This window comes from Lolium rigidum, chromosome 7 (assembly GCF_022539505.1).
Source record: "Lolium rigidum isolate FL_2022 chromosome 7, APGP_CSIRO_Lrig_0.1, whole genome shotgun sequence".
NCBI lineage: Eukaryota > Viridiplantae > Streptophyta > Magnoliopsida > Poales > Poaceae > Lolium > Lolium rigidum.
The window spans coordinates 148,022,019-148,046,285 of NC_061514.1; the positions used below are offsets into that span (position 1 = coordinate 148,022,019).

Below are 24,267 nucleotides of genomic sequence, written 5' to 3' on the forward strand. Positions count from 1 at the left end.
GTCTGAACAATGGTGTGTCGTGAACTTTTGTCGTCTATGATCAGTGCTAAGTTGTGTGTCGTCTATGATTGTGTTCTTGCTTGTGCTGGTGATCCCTGGTAACCTCACCACTGAAAGAAAGAGGTAACCAGAAGCCGATTTTGGGTTGCAACCAAATAACAGGACCGCCGTTCTGGACTGCTGCTAGGCCTGAAAACTGACCTATCTACTGGCAGAGCCCAAATCTCCACGGGGCCAAAAAAAACTCTTTGCAAGCCACAAAACAATGTGGCTTTTCTAGCCAACGACCCGACTAAGATGCGCAGGGGTCTTCTTTCCACTGCACGAGTAGTGCAGAAAATTGTTGTAAGCTACCAAAACTGGGCGGGCCTATACGCGTGCGGGGTTGTGCGGGGAGTGCTGTACACCGACCTGGTCGGCGTGTACGGGCCACCGCACACCCCACCGAGCAGGTCGGTTGGTTGGGCCGTGGGCCATTAATAGTAGGTACGTTTTTTTTTTCTTTTTTTTTGTTGTTTCTTTTCTGTTAATATTTTTCTTTTTCAATACTAACTTTATAAAAATATTTTGGACAACAAAATTTCAAAATCTGTTTAGATTAGAAATATTTGAAATTTTAAAAATGTTCATATTTTGATTTTTTTAAATTTGAACATTTTCAGATATGGACATAATTATAATTTGAAACAAAACAAAAAAAAGAAAAAGAAACATAAAAAAAGAAAAAAGAAAAAAAGAAAAGAAAAGAAAAGAAAAAAATTAAAGAAAAACAGAAAACGGAAAAAATAGGCGAACTGGGCCAACCAGGCCGGCCCATACCATGCGCGGAAAATGTGGGACGTGCGGTAGCAACTGACCTGATCGGTGTATAGGATTTACCGGGTTGTGCAGCGCGGTGCTGCCGACTTGGCCGATGTATAGAAACTGCCAAACAACAATTGATCACTTTGGCAAGTGCGTGCGGCGCCAGAACCAAATTGGGCCGAGCCCAGGACCAGGAGCGACTCCCCTTAAGCTTCCTAGCGCGTGCGCGCTAGCGAGTCGATCGCCTCCGACTGTTCTGTTCCATAACAGTCGTGCTAGTTGTAGGCCGTCTGGCCGTGCGCCCGGCCCGGGCCAGGCTCCATGCGCAGCTGGTTGCTAAACCTGGATTGGATGCCCGTACAACGGTCCATTTTCTTCATCGGAATGGCTGAAATGCTTTTCTTTAATTAACGTGTAAACCCCTGTTGCGTCACTCGTTACGTGATGTGGTCTCGACCCGATAGCCGTGTCAAACAAGGTGAGGAACTCAATTTGGATCTGTCGATAGTTGTACTGCACTACTTGGATCTGTCGTAAGTTGTACTGCACTACTCGTAGTTTTGAGTATTCTCAAGGTCAAACCGTCGACCTGACGGATGTATATAGGTGTGTCGACGATGTTCTCATACAACCAAGCTCGACCAAACAAATCGCTCAAAAACTGTTGTTCTTACATCGTAGTGATTTAGAGCTAACTGTTGGCTCTATTTCTCTAATTTGGTATTTGAGCGGGTTGATCTAAACGGCTGAAGCTATACATTTTGGTAACAGCAGGATATAAAAAAAATTCAACCTAGCAACACGACGCAAATAGACGGGACCTAAATTTGGGTTGAGAGTGCGTCTCAAGTGTCTCCCTCTTGTCCTCCTGGGCCGTCCTCTAGTGGCACACTGCACACAAGCCATTCCTTTTCCCGCCACTGCCTCCCCAAAATCGCAGGCGTAGCTGCAACAACACTAGCCCGCGATGGAGGAAGATTGCCACCCACATCGACAATGTTTTATTCTTCTTTTATCTAGAGTCGACGATGTTTTCATACAACCAACCACGAGCAAACAAATCGTTCCAAGAACTACTCCCTCGGCTTGGAAAAGATTTCTTAACTTTATTTAGATAGACATGTACCTAGATATGTTTTCGTATTTACATAAAGTTTAGATATCTATTTTATGATGGGGGAAATTTTATTTGTAATGGCGATACATCATCGAATGAAAAGACCAATTCTTTTGCCCCAAAAAAATGCCCTCGAAGCACTATGGAGCTTTGCAAGAGCAAGTATTGTAATAACCTTATAACCCGTCTACCACACATTTTTCATGTGTGGAATAGAGAGAAGAAAATAGGACTAAAGTGGTCTCTCATGCAAGAGCTCGCCTTAATGAATACTTTTGGGCAAATGTGATATACTCCCCTTACTTTTAATGTGAATATGCTAATAGCCCCTTATAGCATACCGTGTTATACATGTCAGCTATTAAGCTGACTGTAGGTAACATAACAATTATATCTAATCAGCAATTGATTCTACTTTTTTTAATGTTGCAGCAATGAGCCGTCTTCGCCGCTACCTGGAATGTTCATGTCTTCACTCTGATGAAGCGCTGACCACCTCTCCCATCCCATCCCTCCGCGTTCAATCTTTGATGGAATGATGTGGAGCAAGAACACCGCTGGAGTAGTTCATACGCATGTGCACCCAATATGTCGACACAGCTAGCTCATATCTTGCCCGCCCACCATGGAACTTGCGTATATAATATCGACAACAGCCTAGCAAGCAGTTTCCCAAACACGACCAACTAAGCTAATAGTAACCAGCTATTGTCGAATTCCTTGCCCCCATAGAGCAGCAGAAGATACCCAGAAATGGAGACCTCCACAGCAAGGCCTCACTTTGTGCTCGTCCCATGGATCGGAAGCATCAGCCACATCGCCCCCTTGACGGACATCGGCTGCCTCCTCGCCTCACATGGAGCGTCGGTCGCCATCATCACGACGCCCGCCAACGCGTCGCTCGTCCAGAGCCGTGTAGACCGCGTCACGCCGCTCGGCGCGGTGATCGCGGTCACCGCGATCCCCTTCCCGACCGCCGAAGCAGGCCTGCCGGACGGGTGCGAGAGGCTGGACCTGATCCCGTCCCCCGCCATGGTGCCTAGCTTCTTCAAGGCCAACAAGAAGTTCGGCGAGGCGGTGGCGCAGTACTGCAGCCGGGACGCCCCACGCAGGCCGAGCTGCATCATCTCCGGGATGTGCAACACGTGGACGCTGCCCATGGCGCGTGAGCTCGGCGTGCCTTGCTACATCTTCCACGGCTTCGGCGCGTTCGCCTTGCTGTGCATCGATCACCTCTACAGGCAAGGGCGGCACGAGGCGATCGCGTCCGCAGAGGAGCTCGTGGACATCTCGGTGCTGCAGCAGCCGTTCGACTGCAAGATCCTCGGCAGGCAGCTGCCTCCCCATTTCCTGCCGTCCACTTCCATAGGGAGCGGGCTGATGCAAGAAGTCCGGGAGTTCGACCTGGCCGTGGACGGCGTCGTGGTGAACAGCTTCGACGAGCTGGAGCACGGCTCCGCGGCGCTTCTCGCGGCGGCCGCAGGCAAGGAAGTTCTCGCCGTGGGGCCGGTATCGCTGTGCTGCGCGCCTAGCCTCAACCCGCAGGGCGACGACGCGAGGCGGTGCATGGCGTGGCTGGACGGCAAGAAGGCCAAGTCCGTGGTGTACGTCAGCTTCGGCAGCGCCGGGTGCATGCCGCCGGCGCAGCTCATGCAGCTCGGCATGGCTCTCGTCTCGTGCCCATGGCCTGTCATGTGGGTTATCAGGGGCGCCGACTCGCTGCCCGACGACGTCAAGGCGTGGTTAGATGAGAACACCGACGCCGACGGCGTCGCGGACAGCAAGTGCCTTGTAGTGCGCGGGTGGGCGCCGCAGGTGGCCGTGCTCGCGCACCCGGCGGTGGGCGGGTTCATGACGCACTGCGGGTGGGGATCGACTCTGGAGAGCGTCGCTGCCGGTGTGCCCATGGTCACCTGGCCTCTGTTCGCCGAGCAGTTCGTCAACGAGAAGCTGATCGTGGACGTGCTCGGCATCGGGGTCTCCGTCGGCGTGACGAAGCCGACGGAGAACGTCTTGACCGCTGGTAAACTTGGCACCGACGTGGCGAAGGCGGAAGTCGAAGCGGAACAAGTGAAGAGCGCTCTGGAGAGGCTGATGGATGAAGGGGAGGGCATGAGGAGGAAGGCTCTGGAGCTCAAGGTGAAAGCAAACTCTGCTTTGGAGAAGGGAGGATCGTCGTACAACAATTTGGAGAAACTGATTCAGTCTTCTGTTTGAAAAATCTATTACCTATTGAATTGAGAATAATTTTCTTTGCACCGGATTGTTCTTGCAATATAGTATGCCAAAAGTCAACAAAGAACTCCTGAAATTTCTTACTCTACTGTCATTCCTCGGCTTCGTGCCAACCAACAAGTGTCTGAACTTTGAAAAGTCCGGACCAAGAGTAGTGTAGCACTTTTTATTCCGGAAATCCATTTTGCTCATAGCTCGTCGAAAAATATGATCGCACACGAAAAAATACAAATATTATTTTTTAGCCTATTCAAAAAGACAATATTCGGTGTTCCAAAGTAAATTTTCACGAGATATTTTTTGTATTCTTCTACATTGCTGACATAAAATGTTTTTTCCCGGAGAACTTTTGTGAGATAACATAGGATGTCCGAATATACACTACGGATTTTTTTTGAATTTTTTAAACATTTTGTAATGGATTTAGGATACAGTTTTCCTAATAGGTGCATCTACAACTATGAACCAATACACATTTTTGCTCATAGGTATAGATGCATCTCGTATTGTCAGAAAAATCTCTATCTCTATCTCTACCATCTAAAAAGGAAGAACTTCCTCTGTTTCCTCCGGTCGGTCGGAGTTTCGTCACACATATTTTCAACTTGACCATTTTGCCCTCCCACCTTGCTCCAAACAATCTAGCACGGCAACATCATTTCAGTGTAACAGAATAGAAAACCGCATAAGCATTCCAGGAAAGTCCAGCGCATAATCACCACCCACAGAATAGGAAATCGCAGCATTAATTCATCGCGCATTCCAGGAAAGTACACACAACATTTCAGGGATCTATCAACACACCATTATGTCAGGTACAAGAAAGAAAACCGCAACATTTCAGGGATCAATCACATTTCAAAGGAAACTCCATCATTGCAGATCAACCATATCGGTACTTGCCTGAAACCATAGAATCCTAAAGCATGCATATAAAGGGTACCCTGCACCATTGTTATGCGAGAGAACTCCTTGAATCAACAGGGAGAGCAAAGGTACATAACTACGCTTCTAGGCTGTATGCAGTTTTCAAACTGTTGTTTCATACCTTTTCTGATTTGTATTTTATTATCATGCGGATCATTAGGGAAACTGGAGATGCACTTTGTTTGAAGAACTTCCTCATCAGGAAATAGCGGATCACTAGAAAAGATATCAAATTGTATGTATTTTACTCTCATGCGGATCACCAGTTGTATGCACTTTGTGAGAATCTGCAGTAGTCATGGTTTAAACAAATCATTATAGGATAACTTGTCTTTCAGATCATAATATTTTAATAGTTCACTAATACCAATCTGATAGATACTTGAGGTTTCATGCTTTGAGATTGGAATTATCTTTCCTCAATCTGTTAACAACGCTAGGAGGCCCTGTGTGAGGTCATAATGCGTCTAGCCTAATCAATGTTTCATGTTACATCTAGAGAGTAACCTGATTTATAGAAAATATATACCTGATCAAAGTATTTTTTTTTTTGCACACTTGCAGGTTTTGATCAGATAGAACTACATAATTTAAGAATGAAAGTGGACTGATGTTGATGCTAGGCATAAGCGAGTAACTATTTTTTCATCTAACCACATCTGTAGCTATAATTTCCCTTCGCTGTAATGTAATAAAGCATGGGATGGATTAACTTTGTTTGCCATTTGCCTTCTTCGCTTTGCTATTCAGAGCTGAATGTATTTGAAAATGGTTTTCAATAGCTACAGATTCACTTTATGATTGTTCCTTTTTCTGTAGCCACAAAAGTATAACTAAGCTTCTTTAGTGTTTGCTGTCAAACATAGGTTTATTATTTCAGATCGGTGGACTAATCTCTATCTCTTCTCTACCATCTAAAAAGGAAGAACTTCCTCTGTTTCCTCCGGTCGGAGTTTCGTCACACATATTTTCAACTTGACCATTTTGCCCTCTGATACGTCTTCGACGTATCGATAATTTCTTATGTTCTATGCCACATTATTGATGATATCTACATGTTTTATACACATTATATGTCGTATTTATGCATTTTCCGGCACTAACCTATTAACGAGATGCCGAAGAGCCGATTCTTGTTTTCTGCTGTTTTTGGTTTCGAAATCCTAGTAAGGAAATATTCTCGGAATTGGACGAAATCAACGCCCGTGGTTCTATTTTTGCACGAAGCTTCCGAAGACCGAGGGAAAGGAAGTGGGGCCACGAGGCGCCGACACAACAGGGCGGCGCGGCTCGGCCCTTGGCCGCGCGGCCCCGGCGTGTGGGGCCCTCGTGTGGCCCCCGCGTTGCCCTTCCGCCTACTTAAAGTCTTCGTCGCGAAACCCCCGATGACCGAGAGCCACGATACGGAAAACCTTACCGAGACGCCGCCGCCAATCCCATCTCGGGGGATTCCGGAGATCGCCTCCGGCACCCTGCCGGAGAGGGGAATCATCTCCCGGAGGACTCTTCACCGCCATGGTCGCCTCCGGAGTGATGAGTGAGTAGTTCACCCCTGGACTATGGGTCCATAGCAGTAGCTAGGTGGTTGTCTTCTCCTCATGTGCTTCATTGTCGGATCTTGTGAGCTGCCTAACATGATCAAGATCATCTATCTGTAATTCTATATGTTGTGTTTGTCGGGATCCGATGGATAGAGAATACTATGTTATGTTGATTATCAATCTATTACCTATGTGTTGTTTATGATCTTGCATGCTCTCCGTTATTAGTAGAGGCTCGGCCAAGTTTTTGCTCTTAACTCCAAGAGGGAGTATTTATGCTCGATAGTGGGTTCATGCCTCCATTAAATGCGGGACAAGTGACATAAAGTTCTAAGGTTGTGGATATGTCTGTTGCCACTAGGGATAAAACATTGATGCTATGTCTAAGGATGTAGTTATTGATTACATTATGCACCATACTTAATGCAATTGTCTCGTTGTTTACAACTTAATACTGGAAGGGGTTCGGATGATAACTCGAAGGTGGACTTTTTAGGCATAGATGCATGCTGGATAGCGGTCTATGTACTTTGTCGTAATGCCCAATTAAATCTCACAATACTCATCATATCATGTATGTGCATGGTCATGCCCTCTCTATTTGTCAATTGCCCGACTGTAATTTGTTCACCCAACATGCTATTTATCTTATAGGAGAGACACCTCTAGTGAACTGTGGACCCCGGTCCATTCTTTACATCGAATACAATCTACTGCAATATTTGCTTTACTATTTTCTGCAAACAATCATCATCCACACTATACATCTAATCCTTTGTTACAGCAAGCCGGTGAGATTGACAACCTCGCTGTTTCGTTGGGGCAAAGTACTTTGGTTGTGTTGTGCAGGTTCCACGTTGGCGCCGGAATCCTCGGTGTTGCGCCGCACTACATCCCGCCGCCATCAACCTTCAACGTGCTTCTTGGCTCCTACTGGTTCGATAAACCTTGGTTTCTTACGAGGGAAACTTGCTGCCGTACGCATCACACCTTCCACTTGGGGTTCCCAACGGACGCGTGCTGTACGCGTATCAAGCTAAATTTCCGGTGCCGTTGCTCGGGGAGATCAAGACACGCTGCAAGGGAGTCTCCACAATCCAATCTCTTTACTTTGTTTTTGTCTTGCTTTATTTTATTTACTACTTTGTTTGCTGCACTTATATCAAAACACAAAAAAATTAGTTGCTAGCTTTACTTTATTTACTGTCTTGCACTCCATATCAAAACACAAAAAAATTAGTTACTTGCATTTATTTTATTTAGTTTGCTTTATTTACTACTGCTAAAATGAGTAATCCTGAAGTTGAAGTTCGTTCGTTTAAACAACAAGGTGGAGAAAGTTTTAAAGATGCTTGGTATAGAATTAGTGATGCTCATCATAGGTGCACTAAGAAACACTCCACTATTATCCTACTTAGGAAATTTTATGTTGGTATATCTAGTTGGAATAGGTATGTTCTTGATACTCTTTCGGGGGGTAATTTCCTAGGTACTCCTGCTTTAGAAGCTAGTTGCATCATTGAGAGTCTAGTTGGAATACCACCTGTTAATGAAACTAAAATTGAAATCTCTCTTGAGGATGTTATGAAAAAATTGGAAACCATAGAGAAAAACTTTCCAAGTGTTGAAACTAAATTGGAAATGTTACTTGATAAAACTGATGAACTTGATAAATCCTTAGGAGGAATTGATGAAAGAATTAGTGTCCTAGGAACTTGTGTTGTCCATGATAATCAAATTAATAGGATTGGCGAACTTGAAAAAGCTATGGGAAATTTGGGTTCAACTTTTTCTTCTCTTAAATATAAGGAGAAAGCTTATGTGGGTAAAGAGCAAAAATTCATGTATGTCTCTAAGGTGCCTAAACCAAAGAATTATTATAGGCCTAAAGTTGAGAAAACTCCAAACCCCGCTGTCGATCATCGCATCTCTCGATAACACTTGATATACACTTTCGCGCCTAGCCGAAAGGCGTTAAAGAAAAGCGCTTATGGGAGACAACCCATGTTTTTACTACAGTACTTTTATTTTATATTTGAGTCTTGGAAGTTGTTTACTACTGTAGCAACCTCTCCTTATCTTAGTTTTGTGCATTGTTGTGCCAAGTAAAGTCTTTGATAGTAAGGTTCATACTAGATTTGGATTACTGCAGCATAATAGATTTCTTTGCTGTCACGAATTTCGACTTGCCTCTTTGTAGGTAGCTCAGAAAAATATGCCAATTTACGTGCGTGATCCTCAGATATGTACGCAACGTTCATTCAATTTGGGCATTTTCATTTGAGCAAGTCTGGTGCCATTTTAAAATTCGTCTTTACGAACTGTTCTGTTTTGACAGATTCTGCCTTTTATTTCGCATTGCCTCTTTTGCTATGTTGGATGAATTTCCTTGATCCATTAATGTCCAGTAGCTTTATGCAATGTCCAGAAGTGTTAAGAATGATTATGTCACCTCTGAACATATAAATTTTTATTGTGCACTAACCCTCTAATAAGTTGTTTCGAGTTTGGTGTGGAGGAAGTTTTCAAGGATCAAGAGAGGGAAATGATGCAATATGATCAAGGAGAGTGAAAGCTCTAAGCTTGGGGATGCCCGGTGGTTCACCCCTGCATATTCTAAGAAGACTCAAGCGTCTAAGCTTGGGGATGCCCAAGGCATCCCCTTCTTCATCGACAACATTATCGGGTTCCTCCCCTGAAACTATATTTTTATTCCATCACATCTTATGTACTTTGCTTGGAGCGTCGGTTTGTTTTTGTTTTGTTTTTGTTTGAATAAAATGGATCCTAGCATTCATTGTGTGGGAGAGAGACACGCTCCGCTGTTGCATATGGACAAATATGTCCTGAGGCTTTACTCATAGTATTCATGGCGAAGGTTGAATCTTCTTCGTTAAATTGTTATATGGTTGGAATCGGGAAATGCTACATGTAGTAATTCTAAAATGTCTTGAATAATTTGATACTTGGCAATTGTTGTGCTCATGTTTAAGCTCTTGCATCATATACTTTGCACCTATTAATGAAGAAACACATAGAGCTTGCTAAAATTTGGTTTGCATATTTGGTCTCTCTAAAGTCTAGATAATTTCTAGTATTGAGTTTTGAACAACAAGGAAGACGGTGTAGAGTCTTATAATGTTTACAATATGTCTTTTATGTGAGTTTTGCTGCACCGGTTCATCCTTGTGTTTGTTTCAAATAACCTTGCTAGCCTAAACCTTGTATCGAGAGGGAATACTTCTCATGCATCCAAAATCCTTGAGCCAACCACTATGCCATTTGTGTCCACCATACCTACCTATTACATGGTATTTCTCCGCCATTCCAAAGTAAATTGCTTGAGTGCTATCTTTAAAATTTCCATCATTCGCCTTTGCAATATATAGCTCATGGGACAAAATAGCCTTAAAAACTATTGTGGTATTGAATATGTACTTATGCACTTTATCTCTTATTAAGTTGCTTGTTGTGCGATAACCATGTTCCCGGGGACGCCATCAACTCTTTGTTGAATATCATGTGAGTTGCTATGCATGTCCGTCTTGTCTGAAGTAAGGGAGATTTACCACTCATTTAAATGGTTAGAGCATGCATATTGTTAGAGAAGAACATTGGGCCGCTAACTAAAAGCCATGAATCATGGTGGAAGTTTCAGTTTTGGACAAATATCCTCAATCTCATATGAGAACATTAATTGTTGCTACATGCTTATGCATAAAAGAGGAGTCCATTATCTGTTGTCTATGTTGTCCCGGTATGGATGTCTAAGTTGAGAATAATCAAAAGCGAGAAATCCAAATGCGAGCTTTCTCCTTAGACCTTTGTACAGGCGGCATAGAGGTACCCCTTTGTGACACTTGGTTAAAACATGTGTATTGCGATGATAATTCTGGTAATCCAAACTAATTAGGACAAGGTGCGGGCACTATTAGTATACTATGCATGAGGCTTGCAACTTGTAAAATATAATTTACATGATACATATGCTTTATTACTACCGTTGACAAAATTGTTTCATGTTTTCAAAACCAAAGCTCTAGCACAAATATAGCAATCAATGCTTTCCTCTTTGAAGGACAATTCTTTTACTTTTATGTTGAGTCAGTTCACCTATTTCTCTCCACCTCAAGAAGCAAACACTTGTGTGAACTGTGCATTGATTCCTACATACTTGCATATTGCACTTGTTATATTACTCTATGTTGACAATTATCCATGAGATATACATGTTATAAGTTGAAAGCAACCGCTGAAACTTAATCTTCCTTTGTGTTGCTTCAATACCTTTACTTTGATTTATTGCTTTATGAGTTAACTCTTATGCAAGACTTATTGATGCTTGTCTTGAAGTACTATTCATGAAAAGTCTTTGCTTTATGATTCATTTGTTTACTCATGTCATTGCCATTGTTTTGATCGCTGCATTCATTACATATGCTTACAATAGTATGATCAAGGTTATGATGGCATGTCACTCCGAGAAATTATCTTTGTTATCGTTTACCTGCTCGGGACGAGCAGAACTAAGCTTGGGGATGTTGATACGTCTCCGACGTATCGATAATTTCTTATGTTCCATGCTACATTATTGATGATATCTACATGTTTTATACACATTATATGTCGTATTTATGCATTTTCCGGCACTAACCTATTAACAAGATGCCGAAGAGCCGATTCGTTGTTTTCTGCTGTTTTTGGTTTCAGAAATCCTAGTAAGGAAATATTCTCGGAATTGGACGAAATCAACGCCCGGGGTCCTATTTTTGCACGAAGCTTCCGGAAGACCGAGGGGAAAGGAAGTGGGGCCACGAGGCGCCGACACAACAGGGCGGCGCGGCCTGGCCCTTGGCCGCGCGGCCCTGGCGTGTCGGGCCCTCGTGTGGCCCCCCGCGTTTCCCTTCCGCCTACTTAAAGTCTTCGTCACGAAACCCCCAGTACCGAGAGCCACGATACGGAAAACCTTACTGAGACGCCGCCGCCGCCAATCCCATCTCGGGGGATTCTGGAGATCGCCTCCGGCACCCTGCCGGAGAGGGGAATCATCTCCCGGAGGACTCTTCACCGCCATGGTCGCCTCCGGAGTGATGAGTGAGTAGTTCACCCCTGGACTATGGGTCCATAGCAGTAGCTAGATGGTTGTCTTCTCCTCATGTGCTTCATTGTCGGATCTTGTGAGCTGCCTAACATGATCAAGATCATCTATCCGTAATTCTATATGTTGTGTTTGTCGGGATCCGATGGATAGAGAATACTATGTTATGTTGATTATCAATCTATTACCTATGTGTTGTTTATGATCTTGCATGCTCTCCGTTATTAGTAGAGGCTCGGCCAAGTTTTTGCTCTTAACTCCAAGAGGGAGTATTTATGCTCGATAGTGGGTTCATGCCTCCATTAAATCCGGGACGAGTGACGTAAAGTTCTAAGGTTGTGGATATGCTTGTTGCCACTAGGGATAAAACATTGATGCTATGTCTAAGGATGTAGTTATTGATTACATTACGCACCATACTTAATGCAATTGTCCGTTGTTTACAACTTAATACTTGGAAGGGGTTCGGATGATAACTCGAAGGTGGACTTTTTAGGCATAGATGCATGCTTGGATAGCGGTCTATGTACTTTGTCGTAATGCCCAATTAAATCTCACAATACTCATCATATCATGTATGTGCATGGTCATGCCCTCTCTATTTGTCAATTGCCCGACTGTAATTTGTTCACCCAACATGCTATTTATCTTATGGGAGAGACACCTCTAGTGAACTGTGGACCCCGGTCCATTCTTTACATCGAATACAATCTATCGCAATATTTGCTTTACTATTTTCTGCAAACAATCATCATCCACACTATACATCTAATCCTTTGTTACAGCAAGCCGGTGAGATTGACAACCTCGCTGTTTCGTTGGGGCAAAGTACTTTGGTTGTGTTGTGAAGTCTGCACGTTGGCACCGGAATCCCTGGTGTTGCGCCGCACTACATCCCGCCGCCATCAACCTTCAACGTGCTTCTTGGCTCCTACTGGTTTGATAAACCTTGGTTTCTTACTGAGGGAAACTTGCTGCTGTACGCATCACACCTTCCACTTGAGGTTCCCAACGGACGCGTGCTGTACGCGTATCACCCTCCCACCTTGCTTCAAACAATCTAGCACGACAACATCATTTCAGTGTAACAGAATAGAAAACCGCATAAGCATTCCAGGAAAGTCCAGCGCATAATCACCACCCACAGAATAGGAAATCGCGGCATTAATTCATCGCGCATTCCAGGAAAGTACACACAACATTTCAGGGATCTATCAACACACCATTATGTCGGTACAAGAAAGAAAACCGCAACATTTCGGGGATCAATCACATTTCAAAGGAAACTCCATCATTGCAGATCAACCATATCGGTACTTGCCTGAAACCATAGAATCCTAAAGCATGCATATAAAGGGTACCCTGCACCATTGTTATGCGAGAGAACTCCTGGAATCATCAGGGAGAGCAAAGGTACATAACTACGCTTCTAGGCTGTATGCAGTTTTCAAACTGTTGTTTCATACCTTTTCTGATTTGTATTTTATTATCATGCGGATCATTAGGGAAACTGGAGATGCACTTTGTTTGAAGAACTTCCTCATCAGGAAATAGCGGATCACTAGAAAAGATATCAAATTGTATGTATTTTACTCTCATGCGGATCACCAGTTGTATGCACTTTGTGAGAATCTGCAGTAATCATGGTTTAAACAAATCATTATAGGATAACTTGTCTTTCAGATCATAATATTTTAATAGTTCACTAATACCAATCTGATAGATACTTGAGGTTTCATGCTTTGAGATTGGAATTATCTTTCCTCAATCTGTTAACAACGCTAGGAGGCCCTGTGTGAGGTCATAATGCGTCTAGCCTAATCAATGTTTCCTGTTACATCTAGAGAGTAACCTGATTTATAGAAAATATATACCTGATCAAAGTATTTTTTTTTGTTCATTTGCAGGTTTTGATCACATAGAACTACATAATTTAAGAATGAAAGTGGACTGATGTTGATGCTAGGCATAAGCGAGTAACTATTTTTTCATCTAACCACATCTGTAGCTATAATTTCCCTTCGCTGTAATGTAATAAAGCATGGGATGGATTAACTTTGTTTGCCATTTGCCTTCTTCGCTTTGCTATTCGGAGCTGAATGTATTTGAAAATGGTTTTCAATAGCTACAGATTCACTTTATGATTGTTCCTTTTTCTGTAGCCACAAAAGTATAACTAAGCTTCTTTAGTGTTTGCTGTCAAACATAGGTTTATTATTTCAGATCGGTGGGCTAATCTCTATCTCTTCTCTATCTCTACCATCTAAAAAGGAAGAACTTCCTCTGTTTCCTCCGGTCGGAGTTTCGTCACACATATTTTCAGCTTGACCATTTTTCCCTCCCACCTTGCTTCAAACAATCTAGCACGGCAACATCATTTCAGTGTAACAGAATAGAAAACCGCATAAGCATTCCAGGAAAGTCCAGCGCATAATCACCACCCACAGAATAGGAAATCGCAGCATTAATTCATCGCGCATTCTAGGAAAGTACACACAACATTTCAGATCGGTGGGCTAACAACATTAAGATAGACGAACAAATAACCCTTCAACAAAATAAAGGCGACATATAATGAAAATCTCATCAAGAAGTTACCAGCTTTTGCTTGTTTGCTGGATGAAAGTTCGGTTGAACCATCCTTACGTCGCCGACCATCCAGAGTCTTTTCATAAGCGGGGTTGTCATTATTATCATTCACACTTTGGAACCTTTCTTTTTGGAATGCTACTTTGATTATAAGCCTCGTAGATGGGAACATACACTTATTGTTCTCTTCAATCCAGACATTGAATTTGAAATAATGAATATCTACACTGAATATTGAATAGAGAAGTAGAAAGTGAGCTCTTGTTCAGCGCCCAACTGAAAAAAATTACATCGAGTAAAGCCTCTTATTTTAGATAGTTTGTCTAGCAAGTCCACTACAAAACGGCAGCACACAGTCAACACCGATACTGAGACAACGGGTTCGTAACAAACCTGATATATTTAAACCTTGAGCAACTAAATGTTAAGTTGCATAATCAAACAGCAGGCCAGATGAACCGACAGTGCTCCTCAGTTCTGCAAAAATGTTAGAACAACAGGGAGTCAGGGATAACAAAACGGGAGAATAAGCTGCAAATATAGCCACAATTTATTCAAGCACAAAATTATTTTCCACACACAAAATAGCTTCTTAGTTCAATAGTACTTATATCATACCAATAAAAAAAGGAAAAGGGAAGGATACGCACATGTCTTTAATGAACCTATCCCCAATTGTCCATGTTTCTTGTCACCAAAATGCAAAGTACTTCCTATCGTCATGTACTTATATTATATCTGCAGAATTGGCAGCTGCTAATTAGCATTTAGAAACGTGTCGCCGACCAGTCAAGATATGACACCCTTGGATCATTCAATTGCACTAGATTTCATGAATTCAAGTGCAGGAAACTAAATCAGCATTGCATACTTTTTGCATATACTTTGATAGTGCATGAAACGAGGGCAGGACAATTCAAAGAGCTATACGATAATTGTAAGATTAATAAATAATAATTGTTAGACAATTGTATGGGCATATTAGCACAAACACCAAACCATCCCATCACCAGCAGAGAGATGCATCACACTATATTATGCAAGCCATGTCGATCGGGGATTTTAATTGGTAATTTACCTGCACGTTGAGTACGCTCCGCGTCTAGAGGCTGGAGTTGTGGAAGTGGAAGTGCTTGTCACCACGGTGGAACGGGGGTGCCGTGATGCGGGGCCGCCAACGGGAGGAGATGGCGGCAGCGCGGGGAAGCAGAGGACGGGGCAGCGCAACGGGGCAAGAGAGAGGTTCGCTTCAGTAAGCGTGTGTTTGGTTCCAGAACACAAGAGGGATGGGATGGGATGGTCCCTGTTTTTGTTGTGTTTGGTTGCAAAGTTAGGAGGATGGTACCATCCCCAGGAGAGAATATTCCTTGAAAATCCTGAGCCAACTGATCCCTCAAAACCGGCCGAACCTCCCGATCCACCTTTTGCTAACAACGTGGACCGCGGTCTAATATCTCTTCCTCCTATCTAATCGCTTCGCCGTCGAGTTCGCCTTGCTCGCCGCTCGTCCTCCTCTCCTAGAGCTCTTCGCCCGTGCGCCCACCTTCGTCTTCGGCTTGTCCTCGTCGCGCCGCCCGACCAGCTGAATTCCCCCTCCCTCTTAAAAGTCCCTACCACCCTCGCCCGTTGGCCTGTCGTGCAATTTTTTTTGCTAAACTGGGTTTGCGATGTTCAGTGGCTCCGAAGAAGAAGCCAGAAGGCTGGACCGATGATCAGTGGCATCAAGACTGTCTGCGCCGGAAGTTGTCAACGGCGGAGCGGAAAGGACGGAGGGCGGGTGATACGTCCCAAACGTATCTATAATTTCTTATGTTCCATGCTATTTTTCTGATGATACTCACATGTTTTATACACATTATATGTCATTATTATGCATTTTCCGGCACTAACCTATTGACGAGATGCCGAAGAGCCGATTCTTCGTTTTTTGCTTGTTTTTGGTTTCAGAAATCCTACAAAGGAAATATTCTCGGAATTGGACGAAATCAACGCCCAGGGTCCTATTTTTCCACGAAGCTTCCAGAAGTCCGAAGAGAAAACGAAGTGGGGCCACGAGGTGGCGACACACTAGGGCGGCGTGGCCCAAGCCCTGGCCGCGTCAGCCTGTTGTGTGGGCCCCTCGTGACTCCCCCTGACCTGCCCTTCCGACTACATATAGTCTTCGTCGCGAAACCCCCAGTACCGAGAGCCACGATACGGAAAACCTTACAGAGACGCCGCCAATCCCATCTCGGGGGATTCAGGAGATCGCCTCCGGCACCCTGCCGGAGAGGGGAATCATCTCCCGGAGGTCTCTTCATCGCCATGATCACCTCCGGATCGATGTGTGAGTAGTCCACCCCTGGAATATGGTTCCATAGCAGTAGCTAGATGGTTGTCTTCTTCTCATTGTGCTATCATGTTAGATCTTGTGAGCTGCCTATCATGATCAAGATCATCTATCTGTAATGCTACATGTTGTGTTTGTTGGGATCCGATGAATATTGAATACTATGTCAAGTTGATTATCAATCTATCATATATGTTGTTTATGTTCTTGCATGCTCTCTCGTTGCTAGTAGAGGCTCGGCCAAGTTGATACTTGTAACTCCAAGAGGGAGTATTTATGCTCGATAGTGGGTTCATGCCTCCATTAAATCCGGGACGATGACGGAAAGTTCTAAGGTTGTGGATGTCTTGTTGCCACTAGGGATAAAACATCGATGCTTTGTCTAAGGATATTTGTGTTGATTACATTACGCACCATACTTAATGCAATTGTCACGTTGTTTACAACTTAATACCGGAAGGGGTTCGGATGATAACCTGAAAGTGGACTTTTTAGGCATAGATGCATGCTGGATAGCGGTCTATGTACTTTGTCGTAATGCCCTGATTAAATCTCATAGTACTCATCATGATATATGTAGGTGCATTGTTATCTGGCGTGTGTCTCACGCGCATCAAGACTGTTTTCTGGCGCCGTTGCCGGGGAGATCAAGACACGCTGCAAGGGGAGTCTCCCACTTCCAATCTCTTTACTTTGTTTTTGTCTTGCTTTATTTTATTTACTATTTTGTTTACTGCACTAAAAAAAAACACACAAAAATTAGTTGCTAGTTTTACTTTATTTACTGTCTTGTTCTCCATATTAAAAACACACAAAAAATTAGTTACTTGCATTTACTTTATCTAGTTTGCTTTATTTACTATTGCTAAAATGAATACTCCTGAAAACACTAAGTTGTGTGAATTCACAAACACTAATAATAATGATTTCCTATGCACACCTATTGCTCCACCTGCTACTACGAGCAGAATTCTTTGAAATTAAACACTGCTTTACTGAATCTTGTTATGAGAGAGCAATTTTCTGGTGTTAGTTCTGATGATGTTGCTGCCCATCTTAATAATTTTGTTGAACTATGTGAAATGCAAAAGTATAAGGATGTAGATGGTGATATTATAAAATTAAAATTGTTTCCTTTCTCCTTAAGAGGAAGAGCTAAAGATTGGTTGCTATCTTTGTCTAAGAATAGTATTGATTCATGGACTAAATGTAAAGATGTTTTTATTGGTAGATATTATCCTCCCGCTAAAATTATATCTTTGAGAAGTAACATAATGAATTTCAAGCAATTAGATAATGAACATGTTGCTCAAGCATGGGAGAGAATGAAATCTTTGGTAAAGAATTGCCCAACCCATGGACTAACTACTTGGATGATCATCCAAACCTTCTATGCAGGATTAAATTTTTCGTAAACATTTGCGTAAAGAGAAACTTGTAGGAATTAAACATGATAATCAATTTGGATGAGACCTTAAAGAATCACAGAGTGCTAACTGAAAATCAAACATGATCATTAAGTGCTAACGGAACATTATCCTCCTAATCAACAATTAACACATAACGGAAAGGATGGGGCAAATGTATGATCATCAAGAGATATAGGCCAATGACATACAGAATATACATAAAACAATTGGCCTAATGAGGGTTTTGACAGAAAGTACACTTGCTTTGATACCACTCTTAGACTAATTAGCGCCTTCTACTAATGAAAATTATGATAGAATCTCATAATTAGAACACCTTCAAAGTATAGGATCGAGCACTAACCGGAAACGGTGAATGCCATTAGCGGGAAAACGGGTGCTTGATGCGGGCATGTAGTAAGCCATGGCTTTGAGCCTTTGACAATGAAAAGAGTAGTATGTCGATGGAAATAGCAGGAACGCCACTGGAATTTTCCTCCCGATCGAGATGGCCAACGGTAGTCATCAGTCTCCTTATCCCCTTGGCTCTCTTTTAGGATCGGTGGTTTAGAGATGGGTTTTACCCGTACGTATGTGTCCACACTCTCATGCATGATCTCCTTTTTTTTCTTTTTGTAGCAAAAAGTCAGATCTTTTCCACTTTCCTTTAAACTGCATAAGCATTTGATGAATTTCATATCCTAGAACAGAGTCTCGTGGAGATGATGCAGATCCCCACTTCCGGGGAGCCAGGGATCTGGCATTTTCATTGGGGAAGCAAGATTTTAGTTGGTCAAGTCTACATTTTTCAATTAAGGATCAGAACCTCATTTGGTTTTTAAATGTCTATGGGATTTCTGCCCTCCGAAGAAATCCATGGTTTTCTTCAGGCTTCTTCTTCATGATGGATTGGATTGAATACCAGATTCAAATGAGATTTTTCTTCTTCTTCCTGATTATTCAGGTGTGCTTTGCAATGACACAGTTCTGTAAACTTGAGATCATCTTTTCTTCACATGCCCCCTTGCTGAAATTTGTTGGAAATACATATGTCATGGTTGGTCCATTTATTGTTTCTTCCACCGGGCTAGATTTGGTGATCTCAATGAAACAACAAAAAGTAAGCTGTGGCAATGCACGAGCATTCAATTAGTACTATTAGTGTCTTGTCCCTCTCTAGAAAACCAGAATTCTTTCGTCTTTGAACATAAAAAATCTAGTTTTCACATATGCATAGCCATGTGCAAGGAGGATGTGATGGCTAAAGTTCAGAGCTACAAGAAAATCTTACCACGGATATCAAACTTGGCTACAGGCTTTTATGTGACTAGCAAAAGTGCCCGTGCGTTGCACCGGGAGAAAAAATTCGAACGCTTCAGTGAATCATCCAAAATAACACTTTTCTTCTATGTCATCTTCAACAAATGTCACATTTTCCCCTAATTCTAAACTGCCATATGCTAGATCATGAAGTGATCGACCAGGTGTTGAAAAAAAGCAGGATGCCATATGGAGAACTAAAGCTGAAGGAGCATGACCAATCCGGAAAAAATTGAGAACCCGCACGAACAAAAGAAGCAGATCTATTCGAAGTCATATAAACGCAACTCGCAGCCAAAAAAAATCCGTTTGTCCCGGTCGTCCTAATCGTTTCGTTGCCCTCTTGTTGGTCTCTTTTGCTTTGCTATGAGACTTAGTTATCCGTTCAAGCCAAAACCATGAACATATAGTACTATGGATATATAATGTAGATTGCATGAACGAGTTTTTTCCTAAGAGCAAGTACAATATGTTCTAGTCAGCTGGCTATAAGGATTAAAATAATATATTATTACTTAGTTGGAGGAGAGAGAGAAGGAGAGTGTGCTCTTATGCAAGAGCCAGCTCTTGCACGTGCTCCTAGGCACTTTGTGAGAGTGAAAGGTGAGTCATACATTGATAAAGTACTACATTTTTATAGCTCACTATTGTATATGTTGGCTCTAAGTTGGCTATAAATAACATGACACTTGGCTTATAACCCGCAGCTGGTTACACTATTGGAATTGCTCTAACGTCCAACATAAGCTAGTCATGGAGATTCACCATGTGGTAGCTTTTTTCATGAGGAGAATAATCGCAGTATGATTAGCTTAAGATGTATGAAGAAGGATGCCATTTGCAAGTGCTAAGTGTAAACAAGTGACATAATATCACTTACAGAAAAGTGTGTCTAAATCAACCCTATTTTCGTTATACTATCTAGGCACAAAAAGCAACATTAAATTAATAAGAATTTGGTAATATCACCGATGCACAAAATTTGTAGCTTGAACCAACATCAAATTGAGTAACCATTAGTAATTACCCCATGGTTACCTAAATAAATTCCAATGAAGTAGGCAAAATTCAGTTAATATCAAACTTCAATAACCATATTATAAGGCTCTGTTCAAGAAAAATGCCCTCGCTTTGCATCCGCTAGTGACATGTATCCTATTTTAACAACAAATTTTCCATGTTTTATTATTGATAAAATTGATGTATGTCCCTTGATTGGAATTACTGAAATTCTCCGACTTAGTATCCAAAAATTGTTTCCCGGTGGACTATATTTATGAAGTGATCTGTCCAGTACTCATATACTTTCCTAGAAAGTAAATACATTCGGAAAAAAGAAAGTTGAACCACGATACCCATCATTGAGATATTCCGTCGATCTCTTTATGATCTGCATCTTTCGAACTATGGTAGATGGCTTCTCAAAGGCATAACATGATACACATCCAGACTGAGCTCATACGGGATGATCCACTGGAAACCACCAATCAATCTCTCTCAAACTTAAATCATGAACTTGATCAGCTCTGTAGGTGCGGCCAACAAAAATACCTCGCACCCCGAGAGTTTCCTTATTTTGCCTTCCTGCTGAAGGATCCAAAATTGCATTGCACATTAAGCAATATATCTGACTGAATTTACTGAAACTATCTCGACCTGCAGGAAAGGGCGTCAAGAATCCATCATACTGAAATCAGATTCAGAGTAAACCCTGTAACACTTCCCTGCTAGTGTTTGACCAGCAAGCCATCACACTGATTAGCATAACTTTGGAAAATTCAAATACGTCGAGACCACTACTGGGCGAAACCTGCTCTTTCCCTATTCCAGGGAGACATGCCCGGCCCTTAGCGGAACTCCAAGAAATACAATCAATTTTCAATACATTGAGAACCCAGTGCACGCAAATGGAGGATCGATGGATCTTGGCTGGATGCATGGATGCTACCAGATCACCGCGAAGCTAGCACCTGAGAAGCTCCACCATTGATTACACACCGTGAAGCCGATGAATACTACCATGTCCTGCGTAGCTTCCGACCGCCGCCGATGCTAGCTGCTGCCCCTTGCAGGAGACCACCAGCCGCGCCACTGGATGACCGGCAGCGGAGTGGCTCAGATGGGGGTGGAGCGTGCACGCGTGGGGTCGGGACCGTGATGGTTACAGCAGGGCTGGCGCCGGCGTCTTCACCGGTATCACGAGCACCATCCGGCTTGGATCCGAGATCTCCAAGGCCGGATCTTTCGGCTGGAGCCATTGAGGCGCCTCTCTCTCCCCCCGTCGGCGGATGCCGCGATCTCCCATCTCCACTGACCCTTCTTCTCGAATTAGGCGATGAGTAGAGGACAGGGAAAAGGACTTCGTTTATCACTGCCGTCGGCGAGAAGCTCGGTTACGCGCCTCTGCTCCACCTATGATCTGGAGTTTGTCCTCCTCCACTTTGGCGCCTACCGATCTGAGGATTTGGAAACTCCTCTCGAGTTCTTGCAGTTTGTCCTTCACCAGTTGGGCCAGGTTGTACGCCATCCTCAGACGGCGGCTGATGGCGTGTATTTCACACGTTCGTTGGGCAACCCCAAGAGGAAGGTATGATGCGCACAGCAGCAAGTTTTCCCTCAGAAAGAAACCAAGGTTTATCGAACCAGGAGGAGCCAAGAAGCACGTTGAAGGTTGATGGCGGCGGGATGTAGTGCGGCGCAACACCGGAGATTCGGCGCCAACGTGGAACCTGCACAACACAACCAAAGTACTTTGCCCCAACGAAACAGTGAGGTTGTCAATCTCACCGAGCTTGTCGTAACAAAGGATTAACCGTATTGTGTGGAAGATGATTGTTTGCGAGAGAAAATAGTAAAAACAAGTATTGCAGCAGATTTGTATTTCGAGTATTAAAGAATGGACCGGGGTCCACAATTCACTAGAGGTGTCTCTCCCATAAGATAAAAGCATGTTGGGTGAACAAATTACAGTCGGGCAATTGACAAATAGAGAGGGCATAACAATGCACATACATGACATGATAAGTATAGTGAGATTTAATTGGGCATTACGACAAAGTACATAGACCGCCATTCAAGCTGCATCTATGCCTAAAAAGTCCACCTTCAGAGTTATCATCCGAACCCCTCCGGCATTAAGTTGCTAACAACGAGACAATTGCATTAAATATGGTGCGTAATGTAATCAACAACTACATCCTCGGACATAGCGCCAATGTTTTATCCCTAGTGGCAACAACACAACACAACCTTAGAACTTTTCGTCATCTGTCCCGGGTGTCAATGCGGGCATGAACCCACTATCGAGCATAAGTACTCCCTCTTGGAGTTAAAAGTAAAAACTTGGCCGAGCCTCTACTAGAAACGGAGAGCATGCAAGATCATAAACAACACATGTATAATAACTTGATAATTAACATGACATGGTATTCTCTATCCATCGGATCCCGACAAACACAACATATAGAATTACGGATAGATGATCTTGATCATGTTAGGCAGCTCACAAGATCCAACAATGAAGCACAATGAGGAGAAGACAACCATCTAGCTACTGCTATGGACCCATAGTCCAGGGGTGAACTACTCACTCATCACTCCGGAGGCGACCATGGCGGTGTAGAGTCCTCCGGGAGATGATTCCCCTCTCCGGCAGGGTGCCGGAGGCGATCTCCTGGATCCCCCGAGATGGGATCGGCGGCGGCGGCGTCTCAGTAAGGTTTTCCGTATCGTGGCTCTCGTGCCGGGGGTTTCGTCACGGAGGCTTTAAGTAGGCGGAAGGGCAAGTCAAGAGGCGGCACGGGGGCCCACACATAGGCCGGCGCGGCCGGGGGTGGGGCCGCGCCGCCCTAGGGTTTGGCCACCCCATGGCCCCTCTTCGTCTCGTCTTCGGACTTCTGGAAGCTTCGTGGAAAAATAGGCCCCTGGGCTTTGATTTCGTCCAATTCCGAGAATATTTCCTTACTAGGATTTCTGAAACCAAAACAGCAGAAAACAGAATCGGCACTTCGGCATCTTGTTAATAGGTTAGTTCCAGAAAATGCACGAATATGACATAAAGTGTGCATAAAACATGTAGGTATCATCAATAATATGGCATAGAACATAAGAAATTATCGATACGTCGGAGACGTATCAGCGGCGCTGCTCAATTTGAGGTTGATGCGCAATCGGGAAGGGGTGGCAAAAAAAAATTTGGGGATCTCGGCAAAGAGCTCGATGGCGAGATTTCTGCGGTTATCGTGTGTAGAGGAACTATATATGATTTTTTTTTGTCTGTCCGGTATGCTAACGCACGGGAATGGTTCGGTAGGATTAGGATGTAGCGATGCGGCCCATTATGGCCCATTCGGGATTAGCGATAGGATTAGCGATGGTTGACCAAAGATGATGGCAGAAAACGGAGTAAGTTCCTCCTTTTTATATAGTAGAGATAGAGATGTAAAGTTTTGCTTCAGTAGCTTATCTTTTCTTTCTTGTTTGAACAAACCTCTTGTACTACTCCCTCCGTTTCTTTCTATAATGTCTATAGATTTTTGGCATTTGTTTCAGAATATAAGGTTGTAACTTGGCTCTTTTTTAATTACCCCCTCTACCAGTCAGCCTCCCACACGACATGCGTGAAAAAAATCCATACAAAAAGGAAACAATTAATTGAGATTCCTAATGCATGACCCAACGATTTCTTAGATTTAGGAAGCAATGTTTTTATTTCCTTAATATAACCTGGCTGCACATATATGGAGAGTCAACCAGAGAGATTTGTGGGATTTGTTATGCTAATTTAGGAAGTTACTGATTTCCCTCATTTTACTCTGATCTCAAATCGTTAATCTAGGGGTCTTGTGTAAAGAACACTCTTGTGTTAATTTCCGTGCCAAAAACTATAGGCACTATAG

The 24,267-nt window shown here is 43.2% G+C and overlaps 1 protein-coding gene and 2 long non-coding RNA genes across 3 annotated transcripts; 1 reads left to right on the plus strand and 2 right to left on the minus strand.

The window, feature by feature from the left end:
- Positions 1–2,600: 2,600 nt before the first annotated feature.
- On the plus strand, positions 2,601–4,241 carry LOC124677922 (UDP-glycosyltransferase 73C6-like). The gene has a single exon (XM_047213860.1). The coding sequence runs from the start codon at positions 2,675–2,677 to the stop codon at positions 4,136–4,138; it is 1,464 nt and encodes a 487-aa protein (XP_047069816.1). The 5' UTR covers positions 2,601–2,674; the 3' UTR covers positions 4,139–4,241.
- An 8,936-nt stretch (positions 4,242–13,177) lies between these two features.
- On the minus strand, positions 13,178–14,366 carry LOC124670235. Its single transcript, XR_006992448.1, has 2 exons — positions 14,321–14,366; positions 13,178–13,354 (listed from the first exon to the last, which is right to left on the minus strand). It is a non-coding gene; the product is annotated as an uncharacterized LOC124670235 (long non-coding RNA).
- A 337-nt stretch (positions 14,367–14,703) lies between these two features.
- On the minus strand, positions 14,704–15,466 carry LOC124674471. Its single transcript, XR_006993026.1, has 3 exons — positions 15,390–15,466; positions 14,962–15,049; positions 14,704–14,788 (listed from the first exon to the last, which is right to left on the minus strand). It is a non-coding gene; the product is annotated as an uncharacterized LOC124674471 (long non-coding RNA).
- Between the last annotated feature and the right edge of the window lie 8,801 nt (positions 15,467–24,267).